The 22243-nt window shown below is 39.9% G+C and overlaps 1 protein-coding gene across 5 annotated transcripts in view; it reads right to left on the bottom strand.

Moving 5' to 3' along the window:
- The window catches only part of KIAA1211 (KIAA1211 ortholog), a 134468-nt gene that overhangs the window by 48617 nt on the left and 63608 nt on the right, over positions 1-22243 (bottom strand). For 4 of the 5 annotated variants that reach the window (XM_014945572.1, XM_014945573.1, XM_014945574.1 and 1 more), the window contains exon 3: positions 11885-11956. The exons of the other annotated variant lie outside the window; for it this stretch is intronic. In XM_014945572.1, coding sequence (XP_014801058.1) covers positions 11885-11909 — 25 coding nt within the window. In that variant the 5' untranslated portion in view covers positions 11910-11956. The remainder of the gene's footprint in view (positions 1-11884; positions 11957-22243) is intronic. 5 annotated transcript variants of the gene reach the window in all.

The following is a 22243-nucleotide window of genomic DNA, read 5'->3' as shown; positions in this document are numbered from 1 at the left end:
TTGTTTCGACACCGATGTCCTGCCTCCCTAATCCACCCCACTGCCAACCTTGGGCAGCACCTTTGGGATGGAAAAGACGCTGCTCTCTGAAAAACACAGCCAGTTAGCCCTAGAGCAGGCTGGTCACTCTGGGGACATGTGGGATAGGCTGGGGACAGCTGGGACTCCCAGCAGGGACACCAGTGCAATGATATCTGTACAAACTCCAGCAGCAAACCTTACTGGGACCAGGGAGTTTCCTTCTTTCCCTGCTCCCAGGGGGTGAAAGCCCCAGGTACGGGTTACACAGTGAGCAGTCAGGGGCTTTAAAACACCTTGGGATACACATCCCGAGCACAGTGACAGCAGCTGGGGGAGTTCTTACACACAAGGACATTTGTGAAAGGGTTAAGTAGACGCGGTAGATGTTACTGAGGTGCTGGGCTGCATTGCAGAACATATGGGATAAGATAAAACCTGCTTATAATAGCTCTGGGCTCAGTGATGCATGTGAGACTCTTAGAAAAGAAGAGACCGCAATAGCTTCTGATTCACCAACAAAACATTCATCCATTATGTAACAGGAGGGAGAAAGTTTTATTTTACTAGGGCACGACTTATTAACTAAAGTTATTCACGGAAGATCCTTTCGGTATGCTGGGGTTTTATCTGAGGTTTCCAGATCTGCATTAAACGCTTGAGGTAAACACAGTAAAATGGTGTTGGCTCGTTGTTTTCTTCTCAGTGAAAAAAATAAATAAATCTGTAAAACATGGGATTCCCTCAGCAGATTCATTTCTTATGAAATTTCTGTTAAAACCTGGACTACTGGCCAAGCTGCAGATGGAAGGATAAACCTCCCAAGGGCGAAGTGAGCTGCCTGAGGCCCCGCTGCAGAGCGGTCCAAAGTCCAAGGAATACAACCCTCATGGGCCAAACACCTCCCCACGGCCCCTCCCCAGCTGCTGGCGGTCACTTGTGCCTCCCCAGGGCTGGCACAGGCTGCTGACACCATCCTACGCTCAAATCACTGTTACTGAGATCACTCTTGCAGGGGATTGCGTGACCCAAACTGCTTTTTCTGCCCCTAGAACAAGGCCTGTATTGCACCGGTCAACTTTTAGATCATATCACTTCCATGGGTTTGTTTTTTTTCCACCGGTGAGAAAAGGAGCATTTCAACCTCAACAGAGACTACTGGATTGCTGTAAAATAATGTGAATTTTCACAAATGAAGCATGAAACTTGTAGACCAAACCTCTTGAGTGATAAGGCAGGAGCGCTAACAGCATGATGCTGACATCTATTGATCAGACAAAGATGAGAGAGATCCTGAACTCAAAGGAGGGTCAGAGTTCCATGCCAGAAAGGCTGGATGGCTGGAGTACTGGGATAACGGGAACGAGAGGCAATGTTGAAGCATCATATGCAAACTCATTCATTTAGGGTATACTGATGAGCTGTTCTTCTAATAGTTTGGCCCTGATCAGCTAGAAACAGGAGAGAAGACAGATCTGGGCACACCAGCTGATCACAGGATTATTAAAAGGCAGCACTGTGGCGTAACTACAAAAAAAGTAAATGTCACCCTATGGAAAGGGCTCTTGGAAATGACAGGGGTTGCTACTTGACAAGGGGGTGGAGAGGCAACCGGATAATAAATCATTAGGTGCTAATAAATCAAGGCTGAAAGCAAACAGGTACATCCAAAATATTTTGGATTGGGATTTGGAGTATTTTCCTTCTTTTATAAGGGAAAGAACAAACTAATACATTGCTGAGGCGATCTGACACAGAACAAATTCTTCCTCAATGTCACATAAGGGCAATCTTATTGGATAAAAATTTGTCATGGTGCAAAATACAGTATTTCTGCTTTTTCTGCCCAACACAAACTGAAACCGGTAAAGACATACTGTGACATACTGTGACATACAGCACCTGCGAGCACTGACACTAAAAAATTATGGAGCCTTTTCAAAGCAGCGTCACCACTCAGATCAACAATAACCAAATAATGAAGAAAAACAGATTAAAAAAGGGTTTTTGATTCATTGTGACTCGCAGGTGTAAAACAATGGCTTTGAGTGATTTTTTTCACTTTTGCACAGTTTCGGTTTAATATATTTTTACAATGACAAACATCTATATGAATTTTACCCTTGCAATTCTGATGAACAGATAAAATATTTTAAGTAGGTCAGATGAAAATAAGAGAGTCACATTTTCATTTTATGAACTGACTTAGTCCCCAGTCATAAGCAATATCTGATAATTGGGTGGGTTTTTTTTGGAAACTATCAATATTTCTTTTGAGTTAGAGCAGCTCCATGAATCACAAGGAAAATTAGCATGTATATTCTGTGAAGTCAAAATACATTTTAAAAAGTTCAGGCCTACTTCTACATGCAACTCTAACCAAGGGGAAAAAAAAAAAAAAAGGAAAGAAAAAAATGATTACTTCAAGCCCGTGCGTTCTCTTTCAAAGTTCTGAGACTTATAAAGTGATACAGAAAAGCCAAGACTAAAAGGGAACTTATTCCAAGCCAATTACCAACCACTGCAGTGGAAACATTATTTTAATAATTTCCTCATTAAATTTTATAAAGGTAAAGCTGAACAGGAGGCAGTAAATCCATCTCTCCTCCTCAAATTTAGGGGATTGAAATCTCAGAACCATCTCTAAATTTCTCAATGAGTCAAAACCCCTCATATTTGTGTGACCCGAAAGCCAAATCAAATCTAAACTCAGCCTTAATGTGTCTAAAATAACTAAAACAATGGTGATTATCTCCGATTTCACAGAATTAAAATCATGCCGTCATGGCTTACAGCTGGTAGCAAAGTAAAGAAAATCAACTATTTCTTAAGAAAAGAGCTGCATGAACTATGGCATTCAGAAATGCCCAAAATAAGGGTTTGGGAAGGGTTTTGTTTTGTTGAGGGCTTTTTCCCTGAAGAAAGCCAAACCTCAACCAACTTATTCTGTTGGGCAAGGTGGTCAGAAGAAATTGTGGCACTCATTCCCCAGACTGGCATAGCACTAAAACACCATGGAAAATCACATCAGTCAGCAGCACAGGGGGTGAAGAACCCGCTCTGTGTTCCCCTCCAGAGCCTGCAAATGCCGTGCTCCTGCAAGAAGCCCCTTCTGCTGGAGCTCTGCAGAGCCAGGGCAGGAGGATACCACGCATGCCTTCCCCAACCACTCCTCCAGGCTCACTTACTGCTTCTGATAAACAAATCTTCTTTGCACAAATTGACATTAATTGTGGCCAGATTAAGACTCGGGACAGCTGGCCTGAGTCTGTGAGTTTGCCTATTTATCCAACATCTGTTTTTTCCATCCACTCTCTGAGCAGCTTTCACTATGTATGTAGAACACAAGCCCAGATTAACCCCCTCCTCAGAATCAGCAGACACTAAACTGGGACATTCTTCTGTTCAGGGACAAGATTCCCCTCCTGGACACACAAGCAAGAGACTCAGCCAAGGATCCTCATAAAAATGAAATATGCCAGACCTGGGTAGATCTTCAATGCAAGCTTACAACTTACTTCACGCCCAGCTTACAACTCCTCCTGCTCCTCCGCATCTAGAGAGTTATTTTGAAAGCTGGAGAGGGATTTTTTACAAGGCCATATAGTGATAGGATGAGGGGTGATGGGTTCAAAAGAGAAGAGTGGTGATTTAGATTAAATATTAGGAAGAAATTTTTCACTATGAAGGTGGTGAGGCTCTGGAACAGGTTGCCCAGGGAAGTTGTAGCTGCCCCATCCCTGGACGTGTTCAACGCCAGGTTGGATGGGACTTAAAGCAACCTAGTCTAGTGGGAGGTGTCCCTACCCAGGGCAGGGGGGTTGGAAATAGGTGATCTTTAAGCTCCTTTCCAATCTAAACCATTCTATGATCTTCAGTGTCACCTCCGTGCTCCACAAAGTACAGTACTCCACTTTTACCTCCCCTGCTGACACACTGGTTTTCCAGACTGCGGCGGATTTTCTGAGGGCCAAGGATAGATGGTCATTTCCACCTATTTCTGAAATTGCTGATTTTTGTAACATAGACTACTATGGGATTCAGGATGAAATGGTATCTCAGTATTGACTCGACTGTTGAGAAAAACAGAAAAACTGACAAGGAAAACTCAAGCTGAGCTGCTGTAGCCAGCAATTTCAGTAGCAAGATTTTGAGCAGTTAAACAGACCATGGAGACAAAAATGCAAAATTGGTCATTCTAATTATCTTCTCCACCCAGGCCAAGCACTGACACAAGACGTGCGTAAGACATTTTTGTTGCAGGAAGAAGAATGTAAGGGTTAGGGCTGAAGTTCTGACAACTTTCTTAAACACTAGATCTGCTTTGGAAGAGGAGCTTAAAATTAACACAATTCCTCATCTTGTCATCAATGTAATAAAATACACAGAATAAGAAGATATTTCCCTGCTACTATTTATTAAGAGAGAAAGAAAAGGTGAGAACACACACCAAAACTAATACAATTAATGTATTTTCAGTGGAGCATTTGCTATTTGGAGGCAACTGAAGAATTGAGGTGATCATGGTTTGCCTTTGTTTTCCGAAATTAAAACAGAGAAACAGGACATCACCAGAAACACTTATTAACTAGTAACCTCAGAAAAATCTGATGAAATTTTTCAGACTGCCCTATAGATATCTAAGAAATAAAAATCTCTTGAATATTTTTCTTCTGATCTTTGCAAAACTAACAATGTTCACTTCAGAAAATACTCAAAAATATGTATGTTGTCATTGAATTTATTTGGCTGACATTGGGTATATTTATTAATATAAAACACTAATAAGTAGAAGGAGTGTTATTTTAAATGTCAACCAAGTAAGGTATCTGTACGAACACCACAAATAGAAATATCAAGAAAAGGTTCATTATAAAATCTGTACCATCAAAATGGGAAAAAATCTTAGCTACTACTGTGATGCTAAGTGAAATCTCCCCCTATTTGTTCTATTTTATGATGATAGAAGAAAATTAATTACTCATGAAGAGGCAAATTTAAAGAAGAGAAGCAGCCATAGGGAGATAATACTCAAGTATTTAGAAACCTAAACATTTTTAAAACATCTAAATGCTATCCCTGAACTAGGACAACCAGGCATTTCCTTTTAAAACATATCTAGAAAAGAGAAAAAGAGAAAAAACTATTTCCTATTGTCATGCTGGTTGAGTTCCAGGCGAGGATTTGCCAGACCAGGATGTGACTGGTTGCACTAATCACACACCGTCCCACTGTGCTGAGATGATGAAGTACTACCACCACTAAACTGCTGAAATACATGAAATTTAGCCACATGAGTTGGACATGATTAAACATCACTGAGAAGGGAGATAGCACTTTCTCTCCAACATCGCCTGCCACCATGGGTATTTATTCACCATTTATGATGTTCCAGAATGAAACGGAATGGGGGGGACTCAGGTGGCCAGGCAAAGCACAAGATTTCCTGTGCTGGTGAGAATGTTTAAGAGTAACTACCGCCAAGGGAAATTAAGGCATTGTAGATTCTAGGATATGACATCAACACGGATCCAAAAATGAAAAATATTCAAGCAGGCTGTTTATAAGCCTTGGAAGGACGCTCCGTAGATTGTGTCTGTTGTTCTCTGAGGGGCTACAGCAGCTGTAAAAGCCCAGGGGACCAGCCAAGTGCAGCGTCCCCTGATGCAGCATCATTCCAGAAGATGTCACTTGTCCAGGGTGCCCTCTGGCAGATGAGGTACCCTCCAGCTCTTCCAGAATAGCGATAAGAGCAAGAAGCAGAAATTCTGCTGCTAGTACTAACTAATGCCAGGGTCTGACCCTTTCAGCAGCTCTGAGAACTTGTTTCCCAGGTGCTGAAGCACATTTTGGATCCCTGCAAGCAACTTGGTAGAGGAGTGGGTACCCTGCCTGTCCAGTTAAGGGAAGTTCAAAGTGAGATTCAGGGGGAGTATGTGCTGACCATACTGTATTTAGCCCTCTTCCCTAAGGATTTCTCTGGCACATAGGCTTCCTGCTGGCCTGCATAAAACACTCCTTCTCCTGATACCTCTTCTCTACTTGTATAACTCAAGGCTCAAGAGCAATCACTGTCAAAGAAATCCCAGAGAGTAAACATGGGAAAGGGGTGGGGGCAGAGGAAAGAGGTGAGTGCTCATCAAGTTTTAACCTTTTTTTCTTGCCTTATATCTATTCTTAATTTATCTAGACTATGTTCTAGAGAAAATGTTCAGTGGCTGAAGCTGTTCTTCCATCTCTGAAAAGCACCTCCCAGCGCTACAGCAGCACATGCAAGTTTGAAAGAATTGTAACTGTACAAAAATAATAAACAAGCCAAAAGAAAAGTTTATAAAAATAATCAGTTTCCAATATGTGACCAGCTAGCCTCAAGAGATACACACATCTCTCTCCTTGATGCGTTTTGAAGCTGAGATACTGCAAAGCATCTCGAAGCAGGTCCAAGTTGCACTTCTTCAAACCTTCCTCACACTATCATTTCTGAAAGATTTGTCAAGTGGAAACAACAGTAGTTGTTGCTTTGCACTGTGGGCAGTCTTTTTAATCATGGCATACAGAAGGGGAAAATTAACATGTATAGCCAAACGTCCTAGGTGTTGAGAATAGTCATTCCAATGCTCTGTGTTTGCCCTCCCTCAGATCCCTAGATCCTCATACCAGGTTTTCTACTGCATTCTTGGAAAAATCCTGATGCTCTAAATGACTGTGCTAATCTCGATACTTCTTCAAACAGCAGAGCTAAAGCCCAAAAGCCATATGCACAGTAACACCCACCCAGGACAGCCAGAGGAAAGAACCATTTAATTTAGGTATATGAAATGACAGCACTGTCAGTTATATGAAGGTAACTTTGCACAGTGTACAAGTTAAGCTCAGGTTTCTCCCACCCTTTCGTCCCTTCTTCACTTTTAAAGACTAGGTCTTGCATATGGAAGAAAGAAAAGTCGCCAGTCATGGGGCAGGAACACATTGTAATGCCAATGCAGAACAACATTTTCTCCAGGATTTTTCACCAGAGGGTATGTCTAAATCGCAGGAGGAACACCAGTTCCTCCTTTTCCTGCTTTTCTGCTGTAAATTATTTGGTGCCAAACCATAAAATCCCCAACCACACTGCACCAGAACAAAATAGGAGACAGAGATGTGTCCAAAGACCAAATCATCTGGTTTTCAGTCTGGCTTGATTTATCAGTGTTTTTAAACCTGATGGTAGAGACAAGACATATATGCCAGGATATGGATTGTTCACAATTTCTTTGCAGAAAACACTACTCTGGGCAAATGCAACTCTAGCTGCTTTCTTTACTCATGGTTAGTACTATGTGTATCTGCTCTCTGGCTGACTGACTCACACAAACAGGTTTGAGTTTAAGTATTTCAGACTATAAACTGAAAATTAACTAGTGACAAATAATCTGCTATACTGCCTGAGAATTCACTGTTTTATTAACATTCCAACAAATGCTAAATGAAGATGAGCACAGACCCTTACGTTTCTGTACATGAAAATTATTGTGTACTTACATATTGCAGATCACTGGTGAATCTGGAAAAAAAAAAGCAACCTGGAAAAAATACACATAGCTACCTGGCATTATATATCCATAGTCATTAATAGGAGGGCAGCTGCTACTTGCTTCAAGGGTGTTAGTTCAGAAATCACAGAATTTAGTCACAAATATGTAACTGAAAGGTGTTCAAGCAGGTTTTGGCAAACACACTCCTAAAAGAGCATCACCCAATTTGTATTCTAAAGCTCCAGGAATGGCAAGGCAATGCAGATAGTATCTGGATAACCACTTAACCAAAAAGTAGAAAATAAGAGAGAAATGGTGATCTGAAATGTCCCTTCCAACCTAGACAATTCTATGATTCTATGAGATTTCACTACTTTGTAACAAAAAAATATTTGAACTACTCTTAAAAATACAGTAATATTTTTACTAAGTATTTTCAAAAGCACAACGAAGTGTTTTCCCCTATATTATTTAAATAAAATGTTCAGGGCAAAGTGGGAAGGGGCACTGGACAGACACTGAAGCAAGTTATCTACCTGTTACTCTTCCTCTCCGAGGTGCCTCGGCCATGTGTACATCCATGGAACTGGTTCAGCTGCCAGCCTTGTTGGATGGTGAGTGCTCCATCCTGGCAGCACCTGGGGCAGCACATTCATGCATGGCCACCACAGGTGCTGTGCATCACTGTAAAAGAGGCCAAAAGCCTCTCAACCAAAGGATCTGAAATTTAACTGGGACCAAGGAAGAGGGCTGAAAGGATGGCTGCAAAAACTCATGCAAGACCTTACATCTCAGAGAAGGACACAAGGAAGATTCATCAAATGTTTGTTTACCTATAGCATCTGCCACAAGAACTGCCCATAGAAAAGCCCTCAGAACCCCCAATGAAACCAACCCTCCCAAAGACAGCAGTGATGGAAACAGAGTGCTTCCTCACAGAATACCAGGAACCCAGGCAGCAGCTCCAGAGACATCAGTCCTGGGTAATCTACATAGAGTCATCACTTGGATTCCTCCAGCAGAATGAGCCCAAATTGCAGGGGGAAGGAAGTTTATTTTGCTTTGTTGGTGGTTTTTTGGGGTTTTTTTTTATTTTCTTTTCTGAAAACATCTTGGTTTCTGTTTCAAGTTCTACAGAGGGGAAAAAGCTGTAAGCCCCTAGAGGTGTTGATGGGCAAGCAGCCTTGCAGGACTCCACTCTTTTCTGCAGGAACAGGCTCCATGCCAGAGCTAGTTAGTTCTGTGGACCTGACCTCGCTGTGAACAGCTGTGCTTCTCCACCCTGCCCTCCTGGACCATGCCACCAGAAGGGTAGGGGTTGTTTGTACCAGTTCTTCAGGTTAACCAGAGAACCCTCTGCAGGGTCAGCCTCTTATTACCCTCCAGCACCTGAGGAGTCAGCTGGGACAAACCCAACCAGGCAGCAGCTGGTCATCCCCGCTGCAGGCTGTATTGTGAAATGGGACGAGGCTAAAGAGGACACGCCATTTAGGGAACAGCATTCCAGAATAAGAATTAAATGTAGTCTGCCATGGGAGCAGAAGAACATGAAGAGATTGCATCTTTGGAACGAGGAGACAAGATTTTAATCTCCCTATTTAATAAGATACCAGTAAACTAGAGGACAGAAGTCTCCCAGCTACGCTGGGTTGAGATCTCTAATTAGTTCATGAAGCATTTTACTGTGAGTATAATTTTATACGTGTAGCAAAGCAAAAGGCACTGATTAATTGCAACTCATTAAGTGTAAGTTGTTTTGTAATTAGGAAAAATGAATGCAGGCATGGCAAGGTTGGTGCAAATGAGAATTCCACCTCGCTGAGTGTTGTTTCCTAGAGCAGCCAGTCTGCTCAAGGAGCAGAAGAGTCACTTGAAATTCAGTCCTGACCCATGAGGACAGGCCGTCAGACCACGCATTCCAACTTTTCTGAAAGGCAACTAGGAAGAAATCTTAAAAAACAAAGATAATGAGTGCCTTTGCTACAAATGACTGGGTTAGCCAATTAGTGTCTGTCTCCACCCATAAGCTATTAAAAATTCATGTTCCATGTGTAGAAAGCCTTGCTATCCTATCTAGAGTACCTGTGGACATGTACATCACCTGTGTTCACGTTATCGTTGTTTAGAGTTCTGCTAGCATTTATGCAGAAGGTAAGTCATACTTATCTCTTACATAAATTGTACACTTCTAAAGGAATCAAACAAATATCCAAAGTAAGATATTACCAACAAGATTTAAATACGATAATATTTTCTAAATTTTCTCTTTACCCACTTTGGGAGAGAAAGTTCAGAAACCATCACACATATTAATACAGAAGAGGGACTGAAAACAAAGGCAAAATGAAGCTCTAGCGCAGAAGCATGTTCTTCAAACAAGACTACCAGGGTTTCCAAAAATACCATCACTCACCTCAGCTAGAAGGTTGGCAAACTGTAGATACTTCCTACCTTTCTGCTTTTAATCCTATCCATTAAACACAAATATTCTCTGAAAAACTAAATATAGTTTAGCCAATCCTTTTTCTATTAAAGGAGGCAGCAACCATGGACGTGGGTTTCCCCAAACAATAGCTTTGGGAGAAGACTCATGTGACATTGCATCATACTCATCCCCCACAGCTGGCTGACAGGGATTTTTAGGTCTTTACAGTAGTACCATACAGCGATTGACCACAAAACCCAGTATAAGACAAGACAGTTATGCACCATTTTATTTGGTGATAATTTGTTTTCTACAAAAGCAAGCACCAAATTCTGGGAAAGTCTGGGTCTGGAATTTGCAGCTCAGTTACGACTTAACTAATAATAACTAACACAAGTGTAAAAGCCACATAAGAAACAGAGTTTCCTTCCCACAATACCGCTGGTGAAGTTGCCCACAAAAAGAAAACAAAAAAAGCCTGAAAACTTCACACAAGAAAATTCTTTTCTTTCTGAATGGACACGCTGTACTCCCACTCCCTCACAAAGGAAATTAAGAGCTTCTTTATATTTCAAGCCTACTCTGTTTTTCTCAACAAAATACAGATGAAAGGGCCATGTGAATTATTAACAGATGACAAGAGAGAGCTAGCCAGGTATTTCAAACTCTTATGTCTCTTCTTCCTACATGAATTCTTCAATAGTGCATGCAAGTGAGTCTTCTTACTTCTTCCATCCTTTCAGTCTGTAATTAGAGCCCATTAAGTAACTTGTTGAGAAATAAATGCTTTTGTACGTTCCTTCCTCTCTACTCTCTTTCCCTGGTGGAGCATTTGCCCTGACCATCGGTGACAGAGAACTTCCCACCTTGTTCTGAAGGGCAGTCAGTGAATCAAGTGAGAGTCTTTTCCCTTCGTAATACCTTTTCAGTAGCTCAAGCTCATGTGGAACATCATTAAATGCAGTGGAAATAGAGATACCATTTACTGCTGAACCGGAATAGACAAATAATCAGAAAACCTGAAAACAGACTAAAGTTCTTGTCATGTTAAAATGTTAACCATCGTCTCATGTTGAAAGTAAATCCCGCTTGTAATAAACATTTTGGCCAAACCCTCCTCCCCCATTCCCCTTCCCCAAGCCCCATCGACAGAGAGGTGAACAGAAGGACACCACATTAATCCAGCACAACTGCTTGGTAGCATGCTTGGTGTTTACACGAAGCTACAAACTTCATACTGCTTCAGTCCATTTGCATCATTTAACTCAAAAAAAAATATCTGAATTTGTCAAATAATCTCTACAAATCCAATGCAAGAAATAAAAATGAAATAATGTAGGTTAGTATCAGTGCAATTGAAAGATAGTATTTGACAACTAATGTAGGAAAGCCTATTGAAATTAGAACTACAGCAGTAAGCTTTAAAAACAGCAAACTTTTTGACAACTTTGAAAAATAATCCAGATGATCTTAAACGAGAATATGCTTTTCTATTTACGCCAAAATTTAAATCCACAGATTCTAAGCTTCCATCAATTAAAAGGACCATTTCAAAAGGTACAGTAAGGCACAGCATCTGACATAGCAAAAACTGGGGGAGCAGAGTTTCCCACAGTGGTGCAGGTAGCTCCCAGTGATGCCACAGGGAATTACCTGCCAAAAACATCAACCAGAATAACCTCTTTGGTTTGGACTGACTCCGCTTCACACACAGGCTGTGTATGACGACTGCCATAAAAATGGACAAAAGCAGCACATACATTAGCAGCAGCTCCTGCTTCAAAACAATAAGCACAGCACATTTGCCCCTCAGCCAGCTCCCCGCTGAAAGTACTCCAGAATAAGCCACGAAAACTTAACAGTGAGCTTTCGAACAACAGGACATCGTGTGCTCCAGAATCTACAGAATCAGTCAAGTACTTACAAGGTTTCTTAAACAAATTGATCATGCCTACAATTTCAGACGAAGTCAGAGAAACTCCAGACTTGATCTTCTCTGAGGAAGAAACAAAAGCCGTGAAATCACCAAAGAGAAAGGTTTGTTTAGCTTTTTTTTTTTTTTTTCTGTTTTTAAGAGAATGCTGAAGGACATACAGTAACATGATAGGAAGCTTGTAGTAACAGCATTACAAATCAAGCTGAGCACGTATTTCAGCACTCTCTTTCTATTTAGTGATCTCCCTGTGGAAAAGGCTAAGGGAGGTTTTAACTAGCAAGAGCCAAGGTGATTTCAGACTGATAGCTAAGACCTCCCGACTGATCTTTCATGCGATAATCTTTTGGTACATTAGTTTATATAACTGCTTTTTGCTCAGTCTTGCCCAGCTACAAAGCCAAAAATAGCTTACCTTTTCCACAAGGGCAATAAGGTATATACCTGGAATATTAGGCAACTATTTAAAGGTGCTATGAATAACAGCAGCAGATTTTATAAAGTCATAAAAAAACCCCGTCATTATATTATCATCCATGACTTTAATTTTACAAGAACAGTTTAATGTCAATAACTGCCATGAAACCTGGAGGCTGTGTTTTCAGAGGAAAAATTGTGCCAGACACTAGTGTTTTCTGAAGCATCCTATGGTACCACGAAACGGAGACAGACATTAAGCAGCCTATATTATCGTCATAAAAGAAGTAACAATGATGCAAATCCCCCTGAGAAAGCCATAAACTTTTGAATATAAAACCTAAAAAAGACTTCATTATGCAGTTCTCAGTCAACACAGGCTGAGCCAAAGCCTGCTACAGTACTTCTCTGTGCTCTCGATAAAACTTCCCATGGCTCCCGTAGCTCCTTTCGCAGAGGTGCCAGTCTTCCACGAATAGATCTTTGCAACCAGGATTTAAGGGAAAATAGACCCTGTAAAGTGAGGCTCCCAGGTCTGCAGTTTGGCATACAAATGGGTGGTCTCATTTGCAAATCTCCCAGGAACCAAGCAGCTTATAGTGCAGTAAAATCCTCAACAGGAAATAACATGTTTCAATGCTGTCTTTTCCATTCTTGCATGGTGTTGGTTCAAAACAACATCATACAAGTTTTACCCAAAGACCAGCAACAAGTGGCTAAGCCTAGGCCTTTACATCCCAAACATGTTTTGACCAAAAAAAAGTGCTTCTCACGAAGCTCAGGATCTAGAGTAAGATTTTACTTTTTTAGTGTGGAACTAAAGAAGTTTATGATTATCTTCTGGTATAAACAGAGATTGTTAGCACTTGTATATCCATCACAGAGGCTTTTGAAGTCACTGAGGTAAAGCTTTTAACAGAGGAAAATTTTAATTAATCTTTTGTACATACTGATTCTTTAAATCTTACTTTACAAAGTCGATTAAACACACATTATTAGTTTGTTTGGAGAAACATTTAAGAATCCCAAGCTGCTTAGCAGCTGCATTTTGCTAAGAACTGGAAGTACAGATGAACAGAATCATTTCCCCAAAGCACAGGCAAATGGGACCAAACTGAGAATGAGAAAAAATAAAATAAAAAAGTTGAGTTGTATCTTCCTGTCTCCCTCTCCTCTGAGGTATCTCACACCAATTTTTTTTTTTGGCAGATACATCAAGACTTAAGTATAATAATGACTTTAGCAACCTCTTTCTTTAGGGATACGTTTTATTTCATTAATGAAACATTGTCGGGAGCCAAGAGAATAGCTTTCACCCAATTTCCCTTTTCATTAAAAAGAGCTAAAAAAAAAAAAAAAAAAAAAAAAAAAAAAAAAAAAAAAAAAAAAAAAAAAAAAAAAAAAAAAAAAAAAAAAAAAAAAAAAAAAAAGAAAAAGACGAATAGAAAGATAACACTACTCTGGTCTGACAAAATGCATGGCTTTTTCACCCATCTCAAAGGTCTGTTTTCTCCATTCCAGCAGCTGACAGGACCAAGATCCCCTGTAGCAAATAAATCACTTTACTGAGCCCCCTTAGGTCTTCCCCCTGTGGCCCTACACTAAATCTTAATAGCCTCCCTCCTGATAGCCAGCAAGCCAGGACTGATTCAGACCTCCAGAGCTTACAGTAGGGCTCAGGACCATCAGAAAAGCTGCATGGCTACCTGAGCAAACACTCTGTGGATCACAGCTGTGGTCACTCCCCTGGGCACATTCTGCAGCTATTCAAGTCCTTTGCAGTTTGATCACTTCAAACCCCATGACTCTGATCCAACTTGAAGACCAACAGATGAACACTATGATATTGAAAAGCATAGGTGTCAAGAGGTACCTCTGAGAGGGACTGCCTAATCTAGCATCAAGGTTGGAGATGCATGAATGACCATCAGACAATCTGCTATCTGAGGATGATTAGCAGTGTTTAATCATCACACAAGGTTATCAAAGGACTTTTTTGTAACAGCAGCTGAGGACCAGCTTTAGTCAGACAACATGCATGAAGACAAGTGGTGGACAGTCCTACAATGAAGAGGTAGAAACCACTCTCCCTATAACTTCCTAATATCAGCATTATCTCAGTCACACCCAAACTGCCTGCCACCACTGCCACAGCCTTTCCCTGTTCAAGCAGGGATGGAAATTGAAACACAAGCTTTATTTACACATTGTAACGTTAAATGAAAGAGGATTAAAAAGTGAAGTGGCAAAACGTAATTCTGTGCAGTCAAAGTTTACAGGGAAAAATAAAGCTTCTTTCCACTGACTTACATGAAAATAGGTTTTAATAACTGAAGAGTGTAATGCAGTAGAAATTTAAAAGGTCCTAGCTAATCCCCAAACAACTCCAATTCATGGCAATTACAAAAAAAAAAAAATATTAAGGCACATGTGGTGTTTTGTTTTTACATTTTGTTCTGCGGAGAATAATTAAATAATTCACATCACTGAACTGGCAGCGCTGCCGCCCACTGATGCCAAACTGAAATGTTTGTCCCTTCTCCCCAGCTTAGCTGACTTCATGTTCCATCTTGACCTATTTTGGATGCGACAGGAAACGGAGACACTGAGCTTGCTAAAACCTTGTTATACGTCATTGTAGATATTGGAAGTTATTAATGAAACCATAGATTTGGCATGGGCACTAGACCTTTAACTCAGGAAACATGCTTGGTCAGAAAACTTACCTGCTGGTTAAAAACCCCCCAGATTACCACTCCAATTAAGTGCTCCAAGCTATATGCAGTCAGTGGAGAATATTGATGCTTGTAAGAGAAATCGAGTGAATGAGGGAGGCAGACAATAAGCCAGGCAAAACCAACTTCACTGGAAGCCAGGGAGTTTCTGAAGGGTGGTTAATGGTACAAAAGATGGGATATATTATTTAGACAAAACACATCCCACAGGAACCACTCTGAGGCTATAAAGAGAGCTCTCAAGTAACATAGTTGGCCTCTTGTCTCTCATTTGTCCTTTAAATGCTGGTTTTCCAATGGAAAAAATCTCAAGTTAGCTTAAGAAATTTAACAACACATGGCATTTGCGATGGTTCTAATTGGCTTCTTCAAGTAAACTCTATGTGGTAATGACCAGCAAGGCTGCCTGGTTCCCACTGAGAGAACTTTGAGAAATAATTTTTCAGTTTCCTCACTAGTTTACAGGGGCCCCATTTCCAGACAAACAGCCCCAAAAGCAAGGTCCTCAGCAGCAGCAAACACACAAAAGGTTGAAGGGAGCAGAGTCTCCCCAGGGACGTGCACCTCTGCCCCGGAGCGATCACTGATTGCAGAGTGCCCACCACTGCTCCCCACGACATGTTCTTCTGAAACTAGAGTTTTCAACACAACACCTCTCTGAAACCCTGATTTTATGCAACCAAAGACAAAAATGGGGATTTTTGAATGTCTTTACCAGAACTCTCTGTTGGAAAGATGCATCTCTTGTATTAATCAACATCCTTGCAGCACAGTAAAACCTGGGAAGTGTTGCTGCTTATCTTATTAAGCCACAAACCCTGTTTAATCTTGATCCATTATTGTCTTATCTATGAGCAGCTAAATTTCCACCAGGTTGGCTCAACTAACCAACTTATGTTGCCGTGATTTTGACATTTCAAAATAATTCTGTTACACAACCAGAGCAGAAATAAAAACACTCGAGCAGCTGAAAGAGTAGAGCTGAATAAGAAATGCTACAAAACAGGAACAGATTTAGGAATAATGAGGTCACCTCACACCTCAACACGCATGAAGTTATTCTGTTCACTCCAATAACTTCACGTTTAGTAGTAGTCACAGCACAAAATACCACACCATTTTAAAGAGACAGAAGCATTTTCAATATTTTGGCCAATTTGAAAAAATAAACAACACCAATCATGGGTTACCCTTCCAGCTTTCTCCTGGCTTTCTAGACGAAGAGAGAAATAGGGAGGGAGAAAAATGTTCTCTCCCTCCTTATCCCCTCCAAGTGAGAGACACCTAACCTGAGTGTGTGGTTGTAGCTCCAGACCACAGAGCAAATGTGGTGTTTATGGGGCTTCAGAAGCATCTTGTGCCCGCTCGAGCACTCAGGTACTGCTATGGTGACAGCAGGATAGGTCTCCTCCTCACCAGATGATGTGGCTTTTCAGCCTGTCTTATTGCAGATACCTACAGTCTCTTCCTTATTTAACAAGGTAGAGATACGGTACTAACTTCCCACCAAACTATCAAGTCACATGAAAGCAAACTTCAGTGCCATGAGGTCTGGCAGAGCCGGTGGTAGGAGATCCCTGGGAACGTGGAGGAGGAGAAGGCTGGTAGGAGGTGAGGAGATACATATCCAGGTGACCAAAGACGAATGAACAACTGACAAGTGGACAAGAGAGGAAACTAAGGGATCAATACAAGATTAAACCAGGTTGAATCTTCCTTGGTCTGGTAATATCTGTGCAGTCAAGAGCTGGGGTTGTTTTATATGTTTTTAAAAAGACCCCGGAGAACGTGCTTTTCTGAAACAGAGAGAAGAATGCAGCAGTCAGTATCTTATAAAAGAAAGTTCTAGATGTCAAAATCACTCAAAAAGCATGACTGCCTACTGAGCTAAAGCATGATATTGTCGTCCCTAAAAGGGAATTGGTATCTAAGCAGATCAGATTGGAATCACTGACTCATCCACCCTGGGCCTTTAAGGCAAACTGATGAGAATGAAGAGCTGACAGAAAGAAACGAAAGGGGAGAAAAATAAGGAGGCAGAGGGGATTTAAACAAGATTAGCTACAAGTGAATCCTAAGTAAAGATTAAAATCACTGCCTTGTGGATTTGGGGATTTCTGAAGTCAAGGTCATGAAATTAGCAGAGAAATGGCAGTTCGTGAGTTTATATGATGACTTCTCTGGGGGCAACTTGCAGCAGAATTTTAACTCCTAAGAGCTACCATTGCACAGTTCTTCCAAGCTTCTTAAAACCCTAAGGAGAAATTGCATCTAAAGGGAAAGGCATCTAAAAATACCCACACCTATTCCAAAATTAAGTCGACCATCTAATACAAACAACAAAGTCTTTCCCCCCCCCAAAATCTTTCTACTATTTATATACCCTGCTGTCACCAACAGAGGCAAGCTCTCATAAAAAAGGTCAATATCCTGACTCTGTTCCATTGCGCTAATTTGATAAACACAATTGGTGGAATGATCTTGGGTGATGTTGCTCCCCCAGATTTTACTCAAATGATATAGATTATAAATCCTTTAAAGCCAGAGAAAGCATTGTTTGCTTCTGTAACTAATGTTTGATGTAGAACAGATTTCTCTGCAGAGTAAGAGCCATTTCAGTCTTCTTAGGAAATGTTTTATGCTTTTTAGAATTAAGGTTTCAATATGAATGTTCAATATCTCTTCATTTATACATATTGATACTCTCTTTCAACTGACTGAATTGTAGGCTTGTCCATTTACAGCTTTGCCTAGATTTCACAAAGGCTATATCAATTTCCTTTATGTACTTAGTATGAATTACAAGTTATTAAACTATAGGTGATGATGAGTGTATTTCATTTCCGTGTAACAATCTTTTGAATTCTATTATCTGCTCTGTTAATTCTGAAATTGCTGGACCAGTTTCCTTGGAAAGGTGCTAGTTTCCATGAGGGCAGCTGGGAACACAACTAGGGAAAAGAAGTAAGATGTCTTCAGCCTATTTAATAGCACTTCAACAGAAGTAAAATATACAGATGGTATTGTTTTCACTAATGATGTATGCAACTAAGACACCAAAACCCCAACTGAGGAATTCAGTTTAGTTTATCCTCCAGCAACTTCTTGAACTGGAACCTAAAAGAATTGTTTTCTTTATGATCTAGTTTTCCATTGTTTCTTTCCATCACTGGAGATTTCCTTATGGAGGCCTTCTTTTTATAGCTTAGAAGAGGCAATCCCACAAGTTTGGGAACAGAAATTATTATATTTTGCATGCTTAAAGATGTGTTTGCCTTTTAGTAATAAACTTTGTTAATTTTTGCTGTGAGACTATAGAAGAATGAAAGGAGTAGGGTCGTTTAGGGGGCTCTCAGTGTTTTCTAGGACAAAATGTTGCCAGAGAAAGTTTAGGTTCAGTATCAGGAAAACTCTCTCAATAAAGTATATTAAACAACTATACACAGACATGAAGTGCAAGAACATTCACCTCAACAAGGCGCTAAGAAATATAATGAACTGAATAGTCCTACACTTAAAAGAGGAAAGACAAAATCAATTGAATATGGTATTGCTTCTTAGAGCCAGTTTCTAGGACCCTTCTTTGCACAGAAGACTAGAATTAAGCTGAACACTGTGGGAAAAAGAAAAAAGAGAGAGAAGTAGGAGAAAAAACACAAAATCAAATCCTGTAAGTTAGCCTTCCTAGACAAGTACTTGGACTAGCCCAGGTGACCAAGGATGCTCCAGACATTGGGAGACCCATCTGTGCTAAGAAGGAACTGCAAGACTAGCCTGATCAACTCTGCAATTTTCAGACACAAGCATAAGCAGTTTCTTTGTGTTAATTTTTGAGGAAGGGAGAGGTTTCCTCTGTAAATAAAATGAAAATGTGTTCTGTCTCTTTAATTTCCAACCAAAAAAATAATTTATTTTTACAGTACCTGAATCATCAGTACACAATACCTCAGAGGGAATATTTTGGTTAGTATCCCTTTCAGCTGCAGCCATGTTTTTTGGTGGATTTTTTTTTGTTTGGGATTTTTTCAAATGTTACTGAAACAAGAAGTACAGCACAACACATTTATATAGCCACCGAGATTTTGAAACCAAACACAAGTTTAAGATTCCCTTATTTTTAAATAACTGCTCTTGCAGGGAAGTGTCTTATATTTTAGGCTTCTTTGGAATTCAGCAGGAGCAGTATTGTGAGGGTGAAAGAGTCATTACATTATGAAATCTTTAATATATGAAAATTACAGCTGTGCTTCATAACAAAATACAGCAGCACCAGTAAGTCATACCTCCACAAAATCGCAGAGCCCTGTAATAAGAAAGTCACATTGTGCAGAACATGTTTTCATCTTATTGGCTGTAATCCTTCCTCTGATTAGTAATGGAAGCAACTAATAGTATTATATATTTACATAATAAATATTTTAAATAATATTTGCAATACTTCTATTTAACACAATAAACAAATGGTGCCATACATGAACACTATATAAAACATTATAATAAACAGTATTATGGTATAAAGCACTGTATTGGTTATCTGGATTCTGCAGAAGTACAAAGAAACCTTTTTACAGAAAACAATTTTGTTCAAATTACATTCTCTAGTTGCATATTTTCCATACTTTAAGTTTCTCCGAGGAATAAACAACTTCGTTAATGGGCTCAATAAAAGATACCCCTATGTAACATAAGCAATAAAAGTATTATAATGGCACATGATATCTTCCAGATCTAACAAGATAGCCATTAAAAATTACGGCATTTGTCCTTCTGTAAAACATATAGGCAGATTGAAATAACAGCTTAAAGGTCTTGAAGAAGGTTTTTTTTTCAGTGAAACTCGCCTACAAGTTAAATGTTTTTCATACTCTTCTTCATCCCCAGAACCATTCTTTTTCTGGGGAAGAAGTTTTACTTTTAGATACAAACATAAGAAATATGGAAAAGGAGTAAGATACAAACCAGCATTGTATGACATTTTTTTATCCTGAGTTATCTAAAAAAAAAAAAAAAAAAAAAAAAAAAAAGCAACAAAAGCAACCTCAGCAGGACCCTGCAGTGGAAAACAACATCCAACCATGACAGGAGAGTTCAGCTCCCCTTTCTACTTAAGGATAAAGATGATGGAGCTGAAGAAGGACCTTGACTTGAAGACATCTCTGCAAACTACCTGCTCAGGACATCACAGATCTCCAAGAAGTTCAGGGAGTGCAGCAAAACACAAACTAAAAATAGCAAAGTATGCACCGGCAGCTTTTTAAAAGCTGTGTAAGTCTTTGAGCTGCATTTCAGCTGAGAGATTCATTCAGATGGAGGGGAGGAAGGCCAATGGGAATTTTAAATCTTTGAACACAGAGCAGATAGTCAGTCCATTTCCAGTACTGAATTTAACATGCCCTACCATAATTAGCTCTGATATCTACATGAGTGTCTTTTCCTTCTAGAATTTCCTGAAGAGCTTTGCCTCGCCCCATCCTAGTCAGCCACTAAAGCCCAGGGCTACAGTGAGCTTCCAGCCCAAGGAAGCAATAAATCATATTAAAGTTAAGCATGTGATTCTCTTTTCCTGAATTAGGGTTTCTAAGATTATTCAGCCCTTGCTGGCCCCTGAGGGCAGGACATCACAAACACCAACACCACTTTAGCAAAGTCTCCTGCTTAATCCTGCTTAGCAGGGGAGTTGGACTAGATGATGTGACAGCTTTTGCCTGCCCCAAACCTACAAACCTGAACTCCTCAGTACTCTTAAGATCCAAATTTGAATTTTAAAACTCTAATGTAGGGGCAGCAGTACAAAAAATAACTATAGAGAATCCTTTTATTGGCCCAGTTTAAAAGTACCAGAGGAAGCAAAAATCACCTCTTGCCCTCAGATAATTTCACCCACAGTACTCTTTACTGGTGCTCTCTCAGAATTCAGTATAGAGGAAACAAAAATAATGTCATCTACAGATTAAACTAAACCTGGATTAATTGTATAAACTCCTGTCATCAGGAGGATCACAAAAATGAAAATCCAAACAGAAACAGATGTAAATTTTGCAAACATGACTCCTGGCCTTGAGAAAAAAATTAGCTTGACATAAGAAATTTTGAACACATTCTAAAAACTCTACAGCCATTCAAGCTTTTTGGGCCCAATTTTGAGGTATAAGCTGCTCCACAGTACTTCTGGTGAGCATAGAAATCTTGCTTGGAAGTATTGAATCTAACTAGGAAGAAAAACCTCAATTCCAATTATAACTTGGTAATTAAAATGAAGAAACATATTTAATTAGAACCAAGCAATATTGCTGCAATCAAATAATTTCACAAAAATTTGCTCTGCCTTAGAAGCTATTATATTCATTTTTCTAAATCTCTTACTCTATATTAAGTACTAAGACTCAAAAACATATAAGCATCTAGAGACTGAACAAGAAATACTGCTGTGATTGTTACACAGATATACCATCCAGTTTACCCTAGGGAAGTAAAAGCAGAAAAAAAAAGCCCTATTGCAGAATTATCAAAACAAGTTTTTGCAGTCTGGGTACCTTCCTGGGGAAACAGAGCAGATGTGACAGTTAATTACTGAAGCTATATATTGAGAGGCTTAAGGAACATGAAAAATGTGACATGGCAACTTGTTTTGTTCATTGTTGTTTTCTTTAGAGTTGTCTTACCATTATTTCAAAGCAAAGTGATCAAGAATAACTCTATTCTTCACCATGACATCACCTTTCAGAGGAAATTTCTGTACAGGAGGAGCTTGTGCCATTCGCTTCACTCTCTCCTGGCTCTCTTGGAGATCCCAAAATTGTCAGATGTAGCTTTCTATGATGGATCTGCCTACTGACCTCCCGCTTCCCTGCCAGTAATAATAAAAATAGCCCAGTCCTGTCAACTTCCACAAGCTTACAGGTGGCCAACCTGGTTAACATTAGGCATGATTCTCGCAACTCTTAGAAAGAGGAGGACTAAATACCTAGAGCCACAAGCTGGTAGCCTCCAATTCCCTGTATGTTGGCTATGGAGACAAATATACACAAGCAATTGATTCTCCAAATGATATGTGAAAGAAGCTATTTGATATTTACAGCTTAGGTTTCAGATCATCAAAATCTTTAGAATTTTTACTGTGCAAGTTCTTTAATTCTTGCTCTACCACGATCAGCAGATGGATTTAACCACTCAAGTTTTCAACTCCTGCTGCAAAGTT

This window comes from Calidris pugnax, unplaced genomic scaffold (assembly GCF_001431845.1).
Source record: "Calidris pugnax isolate Ruff unplaced genomic scaffold, ASM143184v1 scaffold58, whole genome shotgun sequence".
NCBI classification, from domain to species: Eukaryota; Metazoa; Chordata; class Aves; order Charadriiformes; family Scolopacidae; genus Calidris; species Calidris pugnax.
This window is presented reverse-complemented; position numbering and strand designations above follow the sequence as displayed.